The sequence below is a fragment of the Aptenodytes patagonicus genome, chromosome 8, assembly GCF_965638725.1.
Source record: "Aptenodytes patagonicus chromosome 8, bAptPat1.pri.cur, whole genome shotgun sequence".
Taxonomy (NCBI): Eukaryota; Metazoa; Chordata; class Aves; order Sphenisciformes; family Spheniscidae; genus Aptenodytes; species Aptenodytes patagonicus.
The window spans coordinates 5,573,358-5,590,146 of NC_134956.1; the positions used below are offsets into that span (position 1 = coordinate 5,573,358).

The window sequence follows — 16,789 nt, forward strand, 5'->3', positions numbered from 1 at the left end:
TCGCTATGCTGCTATCGGGGCAGACACCCAGGTATCGGGGCCGGCAGCCGCTGCCCGGTGGCTCCTCAGTGCCAGCCTGGAACAAGCGGAGTAAATGGCCTCGCCTTTCTCCCAGGAAAACACTCCATCGCCTATGAGCCGCCGCAGCCGCGGTACCCTGGGCTGGGCTGAGGCTGAGGGGGTGCAATGGCGGCGCCCGCCGGGAACTACAACTCCCAGTCTCCTCCGCGGCGCTGCCCCGGAGAGGCGCATGCGCAGAGGGCTCACCTCGCGCGAACTCCGTTTCCCGGGAGGCCGAGCGCGAGGCCCTTGCCGCCTCCTCCCTCTCCCTCGCCGCTTCTCGCAACGCCGCCTCGCGCGCTGTGACGCGGCCCCCTGCGTGGTGACGCGCAAAGTGTGTGCCCGCCATAGCAATCGCGGCCGCCGCGGGGTGTGCGGGGCCGAGCGCAGGGGCCGGGGGCAGCGGCGGCGACCCAGCGGGGCATCGGGCAGGTACGGGGCGCCGGGCGGGGGGGGGGCCGCGCCGCGCCGCGCCGCCGCCGCGCTTCCCCCGGGCCGGGCCGGGCCGGTTCGGTTCGGTTGGCGGCCGCGGCCTGCGCGCCGGGCAGGCGGAGAGGGTCGCCTCGGGCCCTGAGGGAGCCGCCGGGGGGGGCGGGTTGGCCTGCGCGCCCCGCCCCCGCCCTAGGGGGCGCCCTCCGAAGCGCCGCTGGGGCGAGGGGCGGCGGGGGCCCGGCGGGGCGCTGCGCCTCGTCCCCCCCCCGCGGCCTGTCAGCCTCCCGGCGAGGGGGGGGCGGGCCTGCGCCGCGCCGGCCCCGCCCGCCCCGGTCCTCCGCCGGCCGGCCCGCCCCCTCCTCCCGGGCTCTTCTTCCTCCTGCGCCGGGGCCTGCGGAGGCGCCGCTCCGCGCGGGGCTCCGCCGGGCCTGCTCGGGAGGGGAGGCTCTCCGCCTTGGGGGCCCCCCGCCCCCTCCGCTAACCTCTAAACCTTCGGTTCGAGCGGGCGGCGCCGGCGGTTCCTCCCGTTGGGTCCCGGCGAGCGGTCCGCTCCCGCAAGGCGCGCTGCGGCGAGCGCCTGCACGCTGGGGGCGTGCTGCCGTGTTAGACCCTGTGGGAGCTGTCATTAGCTGCAGGCTTCCCGTGCTAGATCGCGTCCCAGTGCCCCCCTGGGGAGGTGGGGTCCTGGTGTTCTGCTTTCTGGCAGCGTAAAGAGGAATTGGTGTTGAAACGCAGCGTTGTTTTTTTACCTTCCTTTGTAGACAGCAGAAGTTTGTTCCTGTTTTTTGTGCTTGTCCTGGCAGATCAGCACATAGCTCCAGGTTTGTTTTGTAACAGCAGAAATAACAGGAAACTAAATAACTTCGTGGTTTTCCTTGGCCTTAAAAATATTCTAACTGTAAAAATATATGACTTTTTTAAACAGATATTTAAAGCAATATGAGGAATCTGTTCTGTAGTAGTAGCCAAACTGGAGTTCTCTTAGGGGTTCAAGTGGGAAGTTGCACAAACAAGGACTTCCCTCGGAGCTTCACTCACGTACAATACCAAAACATGATTTTATTCTCCATAGATTGTGAAGATTTTGTTAGTTTGTGGCATGCTTTCTTCCACAAGTGAACTTCAGTGTTGACAGTTCGTTATGCTTCAGCGTTAACTTTGACATGGTTGTTTTAGACTCAATGGGCTTAGGCAAACAGGTGTGTGGTATCTCATCCATTTAAATAATAACTGTGATGAGAGGGAGGTGGGTTTTTTTTTAAAGTAAAGAATTCATTGTGTTAAAACATAAATATGGAAGAACATACAGACTTACTGATCTGCTTGCTATGTATTTAACTAGATTCCAACTCATGAGCTCTTGATTTTTCCTTATGGGGTTATATTATTACGTTAGACTTCTCATGTACATTATGTCCTCAGCCATACTTAGAATCATGTTTAGGAACAATATGAAACTTGATTATTTAAGCTAGGTCCAAATGTAGTTACTAGAATTTGAGTTGGTTCTATACATGTGGATTTGGAAATCTTCTTGTAATTTTTGTCCGCATAGGAATTTAAATGTGCAATCTTTCTACAAAGATGATTAAAATTGATTTATTTTTTTTTCCTAAGGTATGATTTTTATTATGTGGCGCTCTCATTTTCCATTTAAATTGTTAAGGTATGGATTTTGCACTTGTTTCCCAGGTAACCAAATTGTTGGTTTTCAGATTTTACAAACAGATTTATTTTCACCTAAGAGGCTTCATACTTTAAAATGCGTATCTGTATTGAAGTCAGTGTGTTCGGAACCTCATAATCCTTTTCATGACCACAGCACAAAATCAGTAAGTGAATGCCCTGTAGTAGCGTTGCAGTTGGTGTGACGCTCAAATATGTCAAGGAATGAAAGGGTGAAGCTGAACTGCTTGAACTGCACCGTGCGCTTATCAAGGTTTGCAGTTAGGGGTCAGCAGGACTTGTATTTCAAAAACATGTGAGTACTTCTAGGTATCCGTGTCTGAATACTTCTTTGGGTTTCCCTTTTCTGTCACGTTTTTACATCTAAGTTCAGGAGGGTCGAATGCTCACAAGACCTTTGCTATGATATTGGAATACTAAGTAGTGTTTAATACTAAAGCAATACTGCGTGCACCACTGTGCGCTGAAATGTGCATACGTGGATTTTCAGTGGGAGTGTTCACCGTGAGTGGTAGTTAAGGTTGTAAATATTTGTCTTTCAAAGTCAAATCTTTTGAGTAAGTGCTTTATGTTTTGTTTATATCAGTTCTATTGATTCTAAATATGATATTTTGACAATAGTGGTGTTTGGAAAAAAAAAATTCCATTCCTTAGCCTATTAGATAATATAATTAAAATCTGTAGTAGGCCATGATTTTAAAAACTTATTAAAAAAAAAAAAATTACACCCCCCCCCCCCCCCCCCCCCCCATGGATTTAAATCCACAATGAGATAGCTGCTCCCTGTTCTGCTAGTTCCTGGAGAGCAATTTGAGATTGAATTTGTTCACCAGCTTGTCCAAGGGAAATAGTGAAAGTCAGAGTTGCTCTCACAGGCCTTGCTCTCTAACAGGCTGGGTATATTTCTGACAGTTGCAGTTTAGTTCATACCATTTACGATCTTGTCCTTTCTGCAGAGTTCTTCACTTTGATTTAAGATGGAATCCTTGAGAAAAGTGAGCGCAGTAGGAATTGCTTTGGGTCTTTTACATAAAATGTTATTCACCTGCCATGATGTTCCATCCATATATATTTTACTGCTAACGTGCGTTAATATGAGAACTGTGGAAGTAGATGCTTTGAGGTAACTTTTGTTGTTGCTGCTCTTTGCAGTGCTGTGTAGAGTAGTCAAATTTACTTGAATAGGTTGGGAGGGATAAGCCTTCGGAATAGGTGAGATGTCTTGGAGGGACATTTAATTTCATTGCTGTGTACCTATAAGGAAGGGTGGCATTTTTATATTTTAACTTTATTTCAGGAAAATAGTTGTGTGTCAGCACCAGTTATTTAGATCTATAATGTGCTGTAAGTGAGGTAGTACTCTGGCTTTTAGGGACAGCTGGGATTTTTCCATTTTCACTTTGTTATGGTACAGCACTGGGTGTCCCAGAGGGCAATGTGAGCAGTTCCTGTGGTATTCCTGACTGGAACTTTGTTGACCTGTTGCAGGTATTGCTGGACCTTTCTTACTTTCTAGCTGGAATAATTAGGGGTTGTTAGGGGAAGTAAACTATTCTACGCAGTAGAGCCTGTACAGGCCTTATACAAGCTCTGGGGTCACAAGGCACTTTTTTCTGTATCCCTTGGGTATAGAATGAAGGTGGAGATGTCTGAAACGGTTGAATGCAGATACCGTTACGGCACTTGCGTTCTGAGGCTCAGAGTAGATTTGTCTGAATGGTTATCTGTGATATTTAAAAGCTCAGAAGTGCTGCTGGCAAGTGTTGTTCAGTTAATGAAAAAGGGAATGGAGCATTATGAGCTTGGAATAGTTTTCCTTTTCAAAGGTGTTTTTGGGGGTGGGGGGGCGCGTACACAATCTCATGTTTTGTTGCCTGCATTTAGGTAGTGTTTTTTCCAAAGTGATTTATGTATTTGCATCAAATTTCCCAGTCTAGTTCTGTGATGAATGAATAATGAATGCTCTAGATAAAATCATAATTACTTGTCGTTTAGAAAACGTCATCTTTCTTTATGCTTAGGTAGGTTTTTTGTTAGCATGTGCTCACTTCGTATAGTACTTATCAAAATGGTGTTCTTGAGACTGGGTGTCTTGTAGTCGCAGGTTTATTTTTCTGTAGTCTTTGGGTGATGATTTTTTGTGCCGTTTCTGCCAATTTCATCTTCAGCCGGGTGATCTTTACTTGTCGTCTCCCTCTTAACTAACCAGTCACAATATATTAAATTCAGAAGTGCCTGTGAGACAGGAGGTAGAGCTGTAGGGTTGTTCGTCCGTTCCCTGAGTGAGAAAAGGCTTTAAACCAATTAGAGGTATCCAGCACTCAGTTAAACATGGCGGCGTTTTTCAGAATGAACTTGGGCTATAAATGCTTATGTAATCTATGTTGACTTATGGTTCCCTTTATAGTCTGTCATTTGACTGATTGCTGAATATGTATTTCAGGAGTTGATGTATATGTCACTGTCTTAAACATATCTGTATTTAACATTGTTTTGGAAAGCTCTTTCTCTGGGTCAGTTATGACAAATGGATATTTAATCTCATGGCAGATGGATATTGGCCATGTTATGGCTAATGAAATGCTGGAAATTCTAGTGCGTTTTTGGATGTGAAGGAATTTCTTTTGCTTTGATTTCTCCCCCCGCATCTCCAATACAAGGTCAGTTTATAAATTAGGATTGGGTGTTCCTTCTTCCAGAAGTTAGAACTCTTCACAGCAATCACAGTCTGTCAGATTGGAAACTAAGGGCATGGCAGTTTTTTGAGACAGATTGTGTTCTAGTTTGGTCTGTTGATATTTCTAGTAGATTTTTATCAGGCTGACAAAAAATTGACACCTGGAAATTTAGAGGCTTAAACAAAACCTAGAGTGATAGTTCTCTTCATTAAATGGCACCTTAACAAGTCACTCAGTACTGTAGGGGGATCCCACCTTTGAGGATGGGAAGATAAATCTGTCAGCTGCTGTCTTGCAATTAAAGGCTGATCAGCCTGAAGTAATTGCTCCAGCGATCATTCTTCCCTCTCACTAGAGCCACTGACTGTTCTTGGAAACCTTGAAGAAGTAGTGATGCGGCGACCTGCTCCGTTTCCCAGCTACCACTCTTTTGGTGCTCCTTCCGCTGCCCGCAGCTGCTCAGTGCCGCTGCCTTCTGCCTCCTTGGCGGTGTGAAGCTAATATGATTCTTGGCACTTTCGCCGGTGTCTGGAGGGTGTTAAACTGGAATAATGACACTGATCATAATCTTGCTGCCCTAGCTTTGTTGTTTCTTGAGTAAATCCCTGAGCAACAGCAAAGGACTAACTCAAGTCTGCTCATGGAATTGAGGTAGAGTTTTAAAAGCTTCAATACCAAACACACTTGTGGTGAGGTGTGCATACTTCTCATCATGGTCAGGGTTGTCATACACCAGTTAAGACTTGTGTTCAAGGTGTGCGCATGTTCTTTATTCTTCAGGCAAAGGACCAAAAAGAAACTTCCAACTTTTAAAGTGAAGTTCAGCAGTATTCTGTCACTTAATCTTTTCTTTCTCACTCCTTGTTGCTGAGTATTTACTTGCCTCTTCCAAATGACTTGTAATCTTGGATTTAGATTCTTTCAATGAATATAGCAAAACCGTGTGGGATTTCTTGCTCACTTTTCTGCTTTTTTTTTTTTTTTTTTTTTTCTTGTTACCTCTGCCTTAGGCTAAGCCATGACTTCAGGATCTGGGCATGTGGACTCCAAGGCTGAGCTCACTGCTTTGCTTGAGCAATGGGAGAAAGAACATGGCAGCGGGCAAGACATGGTCCCTATTCTCACCAGGTAAGATCTATTAAATAAATTTCCTAAATCTGAATATCTGAGGTTACTTGACAGCAGCTTTTACCATGTTTTTGCTTGAGGTTTTTACATACCTGATTACCTGTTGGTAACTCATTTTCTTGGTCTGGAAGTTGAACTTTAAGTGTGGTATTTAAATACACACAGTTTTTGCTAAGAAATTCATGTTGCAAAGATCTTACGCAGGCTGTCTCTAAAACATTAATTTAATTCTCTGAAATAATAGAAGTCAGAGGGATCCTTAAATAGTTGAAATAACTTTGGTGTCTTCACCTGAAGCTTGTAAAACATTGATCAAGATCGAAAGCTATGAGAATGTTCCATCAGAGTGGTGGTGTGGGGTTTGTGATTGTAGTAACATTGGTCAGATTAAATGAAAAGATGAGAGCGACTCCTTGGATGAATCAAGGGGATTATATTGAGAAGACTTTATTGAAGCTCATAGGACATGTTTAAAGCAAAATTGTAAAACTTGATTAATTTTTTTTTTTAAACTGGACGTTAATTGACTGGCATTGTATTGTATGTGTGAGGAAAATTATTCCCTGGACCAATAAATTATTTTAGGAGATGCGTAGGTACATAGTAACACCACTGGTTATAAAACATCTTCTATTACAAGAGATATGTTTGAATTATCAATTGCATTTGTGGTTTCCCAAGCCAGGCCTCTCTTGGGTAAACTGGTATTACTCTTGCTCTAACAGGAGATTCACAGAAATTCCACCCAATTTCTCCTCATGCCTCTGCTGGCAGACCTGTGGCCTGCCTAGTGTGTGCAGGACGACTTACTCCACTTGTACATTAAGAGCAGTCCAGGTTTCTGCACTGCACTGCTCTGCATTGTTGGGTCAGACAAGTCAGTGCACAGATTCTGATCTGGCACTGGGTGGAAATAACAGGAATCTGGTGGAGCTTCTTTGCACAGATCTGTGCCATGCCTCACCTAGTGGGCACAACTTTTTTGCTGTTCTTACTGTGTTTTAAAAATAGCAGCACAGAAGAGGGAGATGCGCAGCAGAAAGCCAATCCTAAACACTTGAAAATGAGCAGGTTTTGAAAATCATGAGACATGTTTTGGTGTGTCTTTGTGTATTGTCTGATTTGTGTCTTGAAGGAGACATGCTATTTCAAGGCTTTTTCTTGCAGGCATAAACAGCAGAAATTTACTATATTCTAAGAAATTTAAAGAAATTTGAATTAAACATGTCTTTTCTTGTGTTTATAGCAGTCTGGCACTTCTTGCTCCCCCTCAGCTCCTTGAGTTCCCTACGTTACTTATGCCCAGACAAGTCTGATAACTCTCTTTTTGTTCTCCGAGGTTTCTGTGCAGCAGGCAGAGTGGTTATGGATGGTGAAAGCTTGGGTGTTCTGGCTTTAGTGGAGATAATACAGATTTATTTAAGGTAGAGAGCAAGGGGATCTACTGGCTCTGGCAGAAGTTGGATTTACAGTGCTTCAGGTATCAATGAAAGCCGTATGTCTGTTTGGAGTAGAGGGTTTTAGGTACAGCATAGGTTTGAAAGAATTTGCTGGAAGAGATGCTAGGAATCCTCACCAACTGGAGCTTGCATTAGCTGATGTCCTGAGGCAGAGTACTGCCCTTGCATGTTGTTTTAGACTTAAGGCAGAGGAAGCTGTGGTCGTGCTTGTTGGTGGGTGATGTTTTTCTACTCTTTCTGAGCTAAATGGAAGAAAACTTCCCTGTGTGGATGGGGGCCTGTTAAATGTGAGGCCAAGGCAGCATATGTGAGAGTGAGTGTTTCAACAGTAATAGGACAAGAACAGCAACAGTGTGGCTTATAGGCCACAGCTGAATTGTCACTTCTAAATAAGCTAGTTTTCCGGATTTACGAACTCCGGAGTGTTGGAAGGTATGAATTGAAGAAATTGCTTGGAAAGCATGTCAGCAAACAACAGATATTTAATATATATGGTTTTAAAAAAATACATATTATTTATATGGTTTTCAAAAAAATTGTCACTTGAAATGATCCTGCAAGAGCATTAGTTCATAGTCTGGATGCAAGTCATGTCTGACCATTCTGGCAAATCCTGGGAGTCAGATCCTTCACTGCATTTCAAGAGCCTCTTTCATGAAGCATAAATTACATAAATCAGCAGCTCAACATCATACTTCATCTCCACAAAGCAAGCGTGTTGTGGTATGGGATCCTAGCGCATCTTACACTGTTGCAGTCTGTTGTAAAGGCTCAGGTTGGTCATTAATGCCAAATGATGGCATAGAGCAATATTGGGCTGGTTTTATATTATGCCATCGAGATTAGTGGGTGTCTCTCAAAGTTGACATACTTTTATGTACACCACTGCCCCTTCCTTCCCCACCCCCAAGGTGAGCTCAGTTTGTGGCAAGTGAAAATGAGGGTCTGACTAACTTTCCAAAGATGATTGCAAAGGCAGTTGTAAAGAGAAAAAAAAAAATTAGTCAGAAGTGGGGGGAAAGAACCCCTACCTCCATGTAAAACCTAGATCTTGTCTGCAAACTGTGAAGTGGCTAGAGAACCAATATAATGCCAAGTGAATATGAAACCTGAATAAAAGTTCCGTGTTTTTGTGAATTGGTTTTTGTTAAAGCCCTGTGTACCAGGAGCCTATGTTATGAGGCAGGAAAGAGCTTTGTTAGTTGCTTGACTCTCCTGTTGCTTCAGCTGAGAATTGACAAAGCTGTTGATCTAGATAGATTCATCCAAGTCACTTCACAAACCACCTTTGTATGCATTAGTTAAAAAGAAGGGTATTATAAGCAAGCTTGATTTTTTTTTTTTTTTTTTTTTCCTATTTGAAAGTGAATTTTAAAGAGGTAGTGCTTTTTTATTTTGGTCAAACAATTGTGACTAATTGTCTTGAAAAAAACCTGTAATTGGTGATTCATGTGCCTGTTTCATCTCGGCTGTGATAATGTTGTTGTCCCTGAAACCACTCAACAGCTTCAGCTGGCATGCTGTTTGGCTGCCTACCTAAACAGGATGGACTGATGAGAATGCTATGCTCACTTTCCATGCTTGCTTGTTAGTCCTTTCTGGCACACAATCAAAATGCTGATTATCACCTAAACGAGTCTAGGGTGCAGCTTCTCAACTCCCCATTTGTCCCAGTTGTCTGTCAGCAGGCACCCCTCAAGCTATTAGTTCCCATGGAAAAAAAATGAGGAGCTGGCAGTGGAGTATTTAAGTAACTTGCTTTTGCCAGAAATTCATGAGAGCTCAAGCTGTGCCACCTGTTAGCAAGGGACACAACTTGCATCTCTTCACATTCAGGCTTACTAAAAGTAAATACTAGAACCCCACAGGATAAACAGTTTGCTGAAAGGTAATTGTCAGATCAGAGACAAGCAGGAAAGTTCTCTTCTCATTCCTGATAAGCTGATTTGCTGTTCTACAATCTGGGCAGGCTTCATAACATATTGGCATATTGTCATATTGGCAAGTCAGTGTAGTTCACAGAGGCAGGTCTAAGTACATTTTTGCCTCTAATTGTTCCTGGGAACACAGGATATTTTCTGGAAAGTAACGGGAATGGAGTAGAAGTCAGCTGCATTCTGTAAGGGAAATACCCTGTGAAAGATAAATATTTTTCCAGGGATTACTGCAGCCTTCCAGCAGTTTTCCCTCCCCTGTAGTAAACTCTGCCTAGATCACTACCCTGAGATATTAAGACCTGGTTTTAAAATGCTGTGCTGCACTAGATTCTCTGCCCCACTCTAGACCTCGCTAGAAGGGAGGGAATGAGATTTTATACCAAGGAAATAAAACTTAATTTGCTAATGTTTTTTGAATACTGCTCTTTATTTCACCTCAAACTGCATAAATTTCTGCTCTAACACTTTGTGGAGAAAGACAGTGGATGACTATGGAATTATTTATTGCTTGACCATGAGATAATCTCCCTCTTCTTGATTTTGTTTAAATAAGAATAATTCGTTCCCTTACTGCTCATTCTAAATGAATTAGAGCATAGGATTTCTTGTGTCTGCTGAGGCTGCTTCTCAGTTTAGGGGAAGGCATAACTTCAAAACAACCTCCAGGTTTTTTTCTGATACAGAGGAGCGTTTAATGTATTTTGAAGGTCTATGAATAGGGAACTGGCTGAGTTTCTCCTTGTCTTATCCATTGCGGTAACTGATACATGCTAAAAAGTTGAGCTTCAATGGAGCTGAACGGATAAGCTGAATAGAGATTACACAAGACTTTATTAAATACTTTTATTATTACACAATATTATTAAAATGTAATATGCAGAAATAACAAAAAATTGTGTAGGCAGTTTGAATGGCTGCCCCTGCACAGGCTGAATAGGAAGGAGGACTAAGTCACCTGTTCAGGACTTGCTCTACTGCATAAGAAAGACTATGTGATGGTGAGAAGTACTACTCAAGCCCTTTATTTACTCTAGTTCTGTACAGTATGTGTCGTAGAACGTCACCAATTCTCTAACATGAGTAAATAAAAGGTATTGGCCCCTCCAGAGCGTCATGCTTGTTCATCACTGGCATGTTGATATGGGTTCAGCGTGTTTTAGAGGGGGGTGGGGGGGGAGATATTAGAGGCAAGTCTCTTTTCTCACCCCTCTATTGTGAACAGTCTGAAATCCTCTGGTGGCACTGAATACTGTTCAAATGGAAGTTGATGAGCTGTTTTATGGTACTTTGACAGATAGGCTATTGTGAGGAGCTGTGTACTAGGAGAAGACTGAGTGTGAACTCTGCTCATCTGATGATGTTCTTTCTGCAGAATGTCCGAGCTGATTGAGAAGGAGACTGAAGAGTACCGCAAAGGGGATCCAGACCCATTTGATGACCGACACCCAGGTAAGATGTCCTGAATGGTTTTGGCAGCACCAACTCTGTCACAGCAGATACGTGGTAATTCATATTTAAGAGTAAGCAATTTTTAGCCTGAATGTGCCCACTACTGATCAAGGTCTGATACTACTTTTGCACTGGGTAATTGTGCTCTGTAGTGCTGATATCTGGCAGTTTTGATGTTTGCTGCAAGATTTTGAGGCCCTGGGTAGAATTTTGGAAGAGTGTTTCAGAGGCTGATTTCTGACATAAGGGTATGATCACGTTAACAAGTTGTAGTTAATGTGAAGTAGTAGGTGTTAGATGGACAGAGAAGGCAGTCTGTCTCAGAAGATCTTGAATTTGCTGCTCAGTAAGTGCAGTGCTTTAGAATAGTTACATACAGCCACTGATGCTTTTTATTTTGGTTGGTTTTTTGGGGTTTTGGGGGGTTTTTTTTGAGATTACTTATTTCCAAGTCACTGGAACAGTTTGCCTGGCATCTGCATCTTCACTGTCTACAGAAATGACAGTTCCATGCTGTTGCACCACTAAAATGTGTTGTGCTTTGACTAGTAGGCATTCTAGGGAGGTAATGCCTGCTAGAAAAAATGTTAAGTCAGTGAATAATTCAAATTATTTCTTCTGTAATTTTCCTTCTGAGAAAGGTCCTGCTAACTAGAGTATTCCACAACCAATTTGAAGTTAGCAGTTCAGTATTAATCTTGACATCTTGAGGTAGGTAGATAAGTCTTTTCCCCTTTCTCCCACAGGTCGAGCGGACCCAGAGTGCATGCTTGGTCACTTACTGAGGATACTTTTCAAGAATGATGATTTTATGAATGCGGTAGGTTTGTTCCGAGAACTGTATCTGTCAATTCCTGACACCTTCTTATGGTTTTTGTTTACTCTGTGCTTGTTGACCTCAGTACTTGTTTAATACTTATTTTACCGGTGTAGGGACTATCTCTTCCATAGCAGTGGTTTTTAAAATGGGGTTAAGTGTGACTCATTTGCCACTGTTGAAGTGACTCAAGGAAAGGGGAGTTCATGAACTGTTCGGGAGTGCTGGAATATGTGTAATAACACTTGAATTAGTTCTTCTCAAGGTTTATCAGTCTCTTTAAAGAAAATTTAGCTCCTCTAATACAAGTTTAAACGCATAATTAATTTCTGTAATGGAAATTAATACCACTAATTCCAATGCCTTGTCTCTGACTACTTGGAAATGCTGGACTGCCTGTAGGAGCAGAGGAGTATGTCAGCTCTAGAAGACTCAGGCAGAGGATTAAGAGGCAAGAATCTGGCTTTCCTCTTGCATTGCTATACTCTAACATGAGTTAATAGCTAGAATTTTTGTTACCTTCACCTCCCTGCAAGTACCTGTATCAGTACACATTGCTGTAAGGATTCTGACAGATTGCTTGCATGTAGCTTTCTGTCTTAAACTGCAAGCAATAAGCAAACATAAATGCTATTAAAAATGTACATTTTTTATGTTATTTTTTTTTTAGGCATTTGTCTTTACAAATCAGTTCAAGATAGATACTTAGTGAACAGCAGATTAGAGGGGAATTCTGTTTCTCTGAGAAGTAATTTTAACTTCTGAGACACTGGAGGGAGCAGGTTAAAGGCTAGTCATCTTGAGATCCAGGGCTTACGTACTGACGTTTCTTACTTATTGTTTTGCTGCTGTGGGAGTTGTAAGGCTTTCACTGCACTGGTTTTGGTCAGAGTTGAATTTCAAACCAATGCTGTTCCTGATCTTTTCTAGCTAGTGAATGCTTATGTGATGACAAGCAGAGAACCTCCATTAAACACTGCAGCCTGCCGACTTCTTCTGGATATCATGCCGGGACTGGAAACAGCTGTTGTCTTTCAGGAAAAGGTATCATCTGTATTAAGGCTTGGTTTATAAGCTTGGTGTATTATGTACTCCAACAGTTATTCCCATAGGAGAAACCAGTAAAAAGCCATATTGAAGTCCTGTCTCTGGGAGACAATCTGTTCAATCTTACTAATGGTTTGGGGCTTTTTGATCTTGGCTTGTTCAGCTGATCAAATCTTGGGTATTTTGCAGCTTTTAAGGTATAACAGAATTGATTCAAACAGAGGAGCTGGAACTTAATGTAATGTTTTGGGAAATGTTATAATTTGAATTGTTATTTTATAGACCTGTGAATGGAGCAGGCCGTATAGAACGTGAAGACTTGCTGCAGGAGTCTTGCCCAGTAATCCCCAGCTACAGCAGAGTGGTAGCATTATTAGAGCTAAGTGATAAGCAAGTCATACTTTAACTAAGCACTCTAAAATCCACATGCTTTGTGGGGATTATCTGGAACTGTGATGGACAGCTGAATCAGACTTCTGTATGTTGACAAGTGTGGTTTTCTGAAGGAATGCAGAGAGAGTTGAAAGTGAGCAGAAGGTCGATTTCACTCTGAGCCACAGTGACCTCATCTGTAAAAATTAATGTAATGTTTTTCTGAAGTTTGGAAATCAGGTAGTGCTTTATATAAAAGTTCTAAATTAATTTCTTTACTGTTGGAAATATGGATATGAATTCTAAAGCATGATAAAAGGAAAGAATAATGTGCTCCCTTTGTGAAGGATTGAATTTAATTTGAGATCTTTATGGTCTGTCCAAAGGCTAAGGCTTTGAGACTTCGATCAAAAAAAATTAAAAGCAAAACAATTGTTCCCTATTTGTGGAGGATATAACTTTTTTTCAGAGACTAAATCTCTCTGTAAATTGAAATTAAATTTTTAAGTTAAGTTTTGCACTTAAGGACTTTTTTACTTTTTGACTTGAGAATATATAGACCTCTGTTATGGCACTTTGGGTTCCTGTATGTAGGAGGCTTTAGGATAGCTCACAAATCTGTTTGAAGAAGGCACTGTTATGGTCATAAAGAGGCCCTCTAGGGGCCAAGCTGTTTCACATCTCATCGATTTTATTTATTTTTTTAAATGATGTAAGAGCATTTAAATAATAATGCAATTTTCTTTAAATATGTAACAGGCAACTCTTTAAAAATCTGTAAGCTGAGAGTTCTCATTGAAATGTCTATGATCTTTTATTGTATTATACCCGTGGTTCAAATTATGTGCAAAATTCCTGTCACGATAACGATGTGTTGTATGATGTTTCAAAATCCAATAGTGATTTAGAGGAAAAAAAAGAATCTTTCATTCTAACTCATTGTCTTTTAATGGACTGTTTTAATTTTAATTAACACTTATCCAGCCTTGGTAAGAAAAATGGCATGGCCGTCTATGTTCAAACACTGCTGATTTTGTTACTATTAAAAACATTAACCATATTTAACATTAAGATTTGCATATGTGCAGATTGATATACTTGCATGCATTTCTCTCTTCTCCAAACATTATGGATTTCTGACTATGTTGAAAACTGTTCTTTTGGTTGGTGAGTAGTCATTAGTGTAAAGAGTTCCTCTGGCACCAGCTAGCTTGCTTATCTAAATGACTTTTCAATTTATCCCTAGTAAGCTTTTAGTGAAATGTAAGAAATTTAGCCAAATTCCGTTCTACTTGGTGTAAGTTCAACACGGATTCTTTGAAATCTGCTAAATTGCTGGAGATGTATATTAGTGAAAGTGACAGGAGCTTTGGGCTTTGTTTGTTTTGACTGATCAATTTGTAGTGTTTTGCTACTTCCTAGGCAGTAGGTTGACTGGCCACTTCAGAAGACTTTTGCAGGCGTGCAAATCCTGATTCCAAATATCTGATGCCTGGGGATAGTTTTATGCAGCTTAAAATGTTAGATTTTTTTTTTCTTTTTTTGCTTCCAGATATTTTTAAATCTTGACTCATGTAATTGGTAGGAAATCTAGCCTGGTCATTACTACAGATAGGGATAATTGTTACCAACAGATGCTTTCACTGGGACTGAGAAGTTAAAAATGAAATATAACTGTTGGAATTGCTTTCTTATTTTCTTCGTTCTAGGAAGGCATAGTTGAAAATCTCTTTAAGTGGGCGCGAGAGGCTGATCAGCCACTACGGACATATGCAACGGGGCTATTAGGAGGAGCTATGGAAAACCAAGATATTGCTGCAAATTACAGGGACGAGAACTCACAATTGGTAATGATCTCTTGATCACTTTCCTTTTTTAGAGGGCAGATACCTTTACTTTTTTTTTTATTTTTTTATTTGTGGGGAGCTCACATTCATGAGTTAATGTATGGGTCTTACAGCGGTTATAATAATATCTGTAAGAGTCAATAGCTCATGCTTTCCATCCTTTCCTGACCATGCATTTGCTGAGGCTGCGGCCTGATTATTCTGTTATACCAGTTGTGTTAAAAATGCCAATGGAAACCTAAGAAGGCAAAAATAGGACTTATATTCATAGCTTCCTTAAAGAAAAATTTTCAGAAGCTTTACATCTGTAACTATTGCATGTCATGACTTACATACTGGACAGGGATTTTAAAATGAAAGGTAAATCAACATGGGGACAACTTAATAGGAAATTGCATTCAATTCTATTGTAAACCTTTCATCAGTTTAGTGTTGATTCTGTATGATGTTTATCGGCAATTGAGATGACTTTCGGAAGGAGGTAGGATAGGCAAATTTGTCTCCCAGGACGGTGTACAGTGTGTTGAAGCATAGGTGAATTCTAATTCTTGCACAGATAAGGCCTTTAAAAGTAAAAGCGTGGCCTTAGGTTTTGTGGAACTGCAATTTATCAAAGCGGCTGTTTCGAAAGGGAATGTTGCCTTTATTCTAGGCTAGGCAGAGGTGATGGAAGAATGGTGGAAGATGATATGTGGTTCTGTTAGCACGAATATAGCTCATCTGCTCTTAATGGCTTTTAAGCCACTCCTTTCTCATTCAGGAGACTAGGTGCTGATATTTTAGAATTAAAGTAGTTTGTAGCAAAAAGGATTGGGGTTTTCTTATTCACTTTGAAATCATATTTCCGTGGGCAAATGTACACCACAGCATGCTTGACACTTCTAGCTGTGGAGTTGGTTATATGATAAGAACAAAAAATACGGTCAATGTGAGCTGCATGACCAAAGCAGGAAGTGTATTCTCATGCGTTCTTCTTTTCTGAAACAGGTGGCCTTGGTGCTTCGACGGCTACGAGAGTTACAGGTTACTGAAATGACTACAAAACAAGACAACAAGCGTCCCAGCCCTCGGAAAGTGCCATCAGATCCTCTGCTGCCTCTAGATGAAGAGGCTGTGGATATGGATTATGGGGAGATGGCAGTGGATGGAGAGCAAGAGGAAGTTTCTGGGGATATGGAGATCTCCTTTCATCTTGATTCAAGTCACAAGACCAGTAGCAGAGTAAACTCTGCTACAAAGCTAGATGATGGGGGACTGAGAAAAAGCAAATCAGGGAAACAGCATGAAAGAGACGGCTTCCGGAAGGCCAAGCAAAAGCTGGGCTTCTCTGCTTCAGAACCAGAGCGGATGTTTGTTGAACTGTCGAACAGCAGCTGGTCAGAAATGTCCCCGTGGGTGATTGGCACTAATTATACACTTTACCCTTTGACTCCTGCCATAGAGCAGAGGCTAATTCTTCAGTACCTGACTCCCTTAGGGGAGTACCAAGAGGTGAGCATATGAAGGTGGGAGGAAGCACTCTCTGCTTGAATTCTCCTGACAAAACGATGAGTGGTATTGTGGGGAAAAATTTGCAGAACTGCTATACCGCTCTCTGATGTTTCCTGATATGATTAGGATCAGTAACCTTTCCTGAGTTGTTGATGACTTTCAAATTGATGAAGTCATTAGTTTGAGTATTACCTCGTAGGTAATACTCAAACCTGAACCTAGCAGGTGTGTGGTCTAGTAGTTGGAGCATGGGACTAGGAATTTTATTCCTGGTTATTGTTAAATTCGGTGATTGTTTACATGACTCAGGGCAAGTCGCTTTGTTTGAAATACAGACATTTTTCCTGTTTCCTCTGGGGGATGTGGGAGACCCGTGCAATTAAAA

The 16,789-nt window shown here is 42.0% G+C and overlaps 1 protein-coding gene across 3 annotated transcripts in view; it reads left to right on the top strand.

Moving 5' to 3' along the window:
* Nucleotides 1–432: 432 nt before the first annotated feature.
* The window catches only part of DCAF1 (DDB1 and CUL4 associated factor 1), a 54,092-nt gene continuing 37,735 nt past the window's right edge, over nucleotides 433–16,789 (top strand). For all 3 annotated transcript variants that reach the window (XM_076346091.1, XM_076346092.1, XM_076346093.1), the window contains exons 1-7: nucleotides 433–492; nucleotides 5,867–5,984; nucleotides 10,754–10,830; nucleotides 11,577–11,650; nucleotides 12,578–12,691; nucleotides 14,776–14,913; nucleotides 15,901–16,404. In XM_076346091.1, the coding sequence (XP_076202206.1) occupies nucleotides 5,875–5,984; nucleotides 10,754–10,830; nucleotides 11,577–11,650; nucleotides 12,578–12,691; nucleotides 14,776–14,913; nucleotides 15,901–16,404 (1,017 nt within the window). In that variant the 5' untranslated portion in view covers nucleotides 433–492; nucleotides 5,867–5,874. The remainder of the gene's footprint in view (nucleotides 493–5,866; nucleotides 5,985–10,753; nucleotides 10,831–11,576; nucleotides 11,651–12,577; nucleotides 12,692–14,775; nucleotides 14,914–15,900; nucleotides 16,405–16,789) is intronic.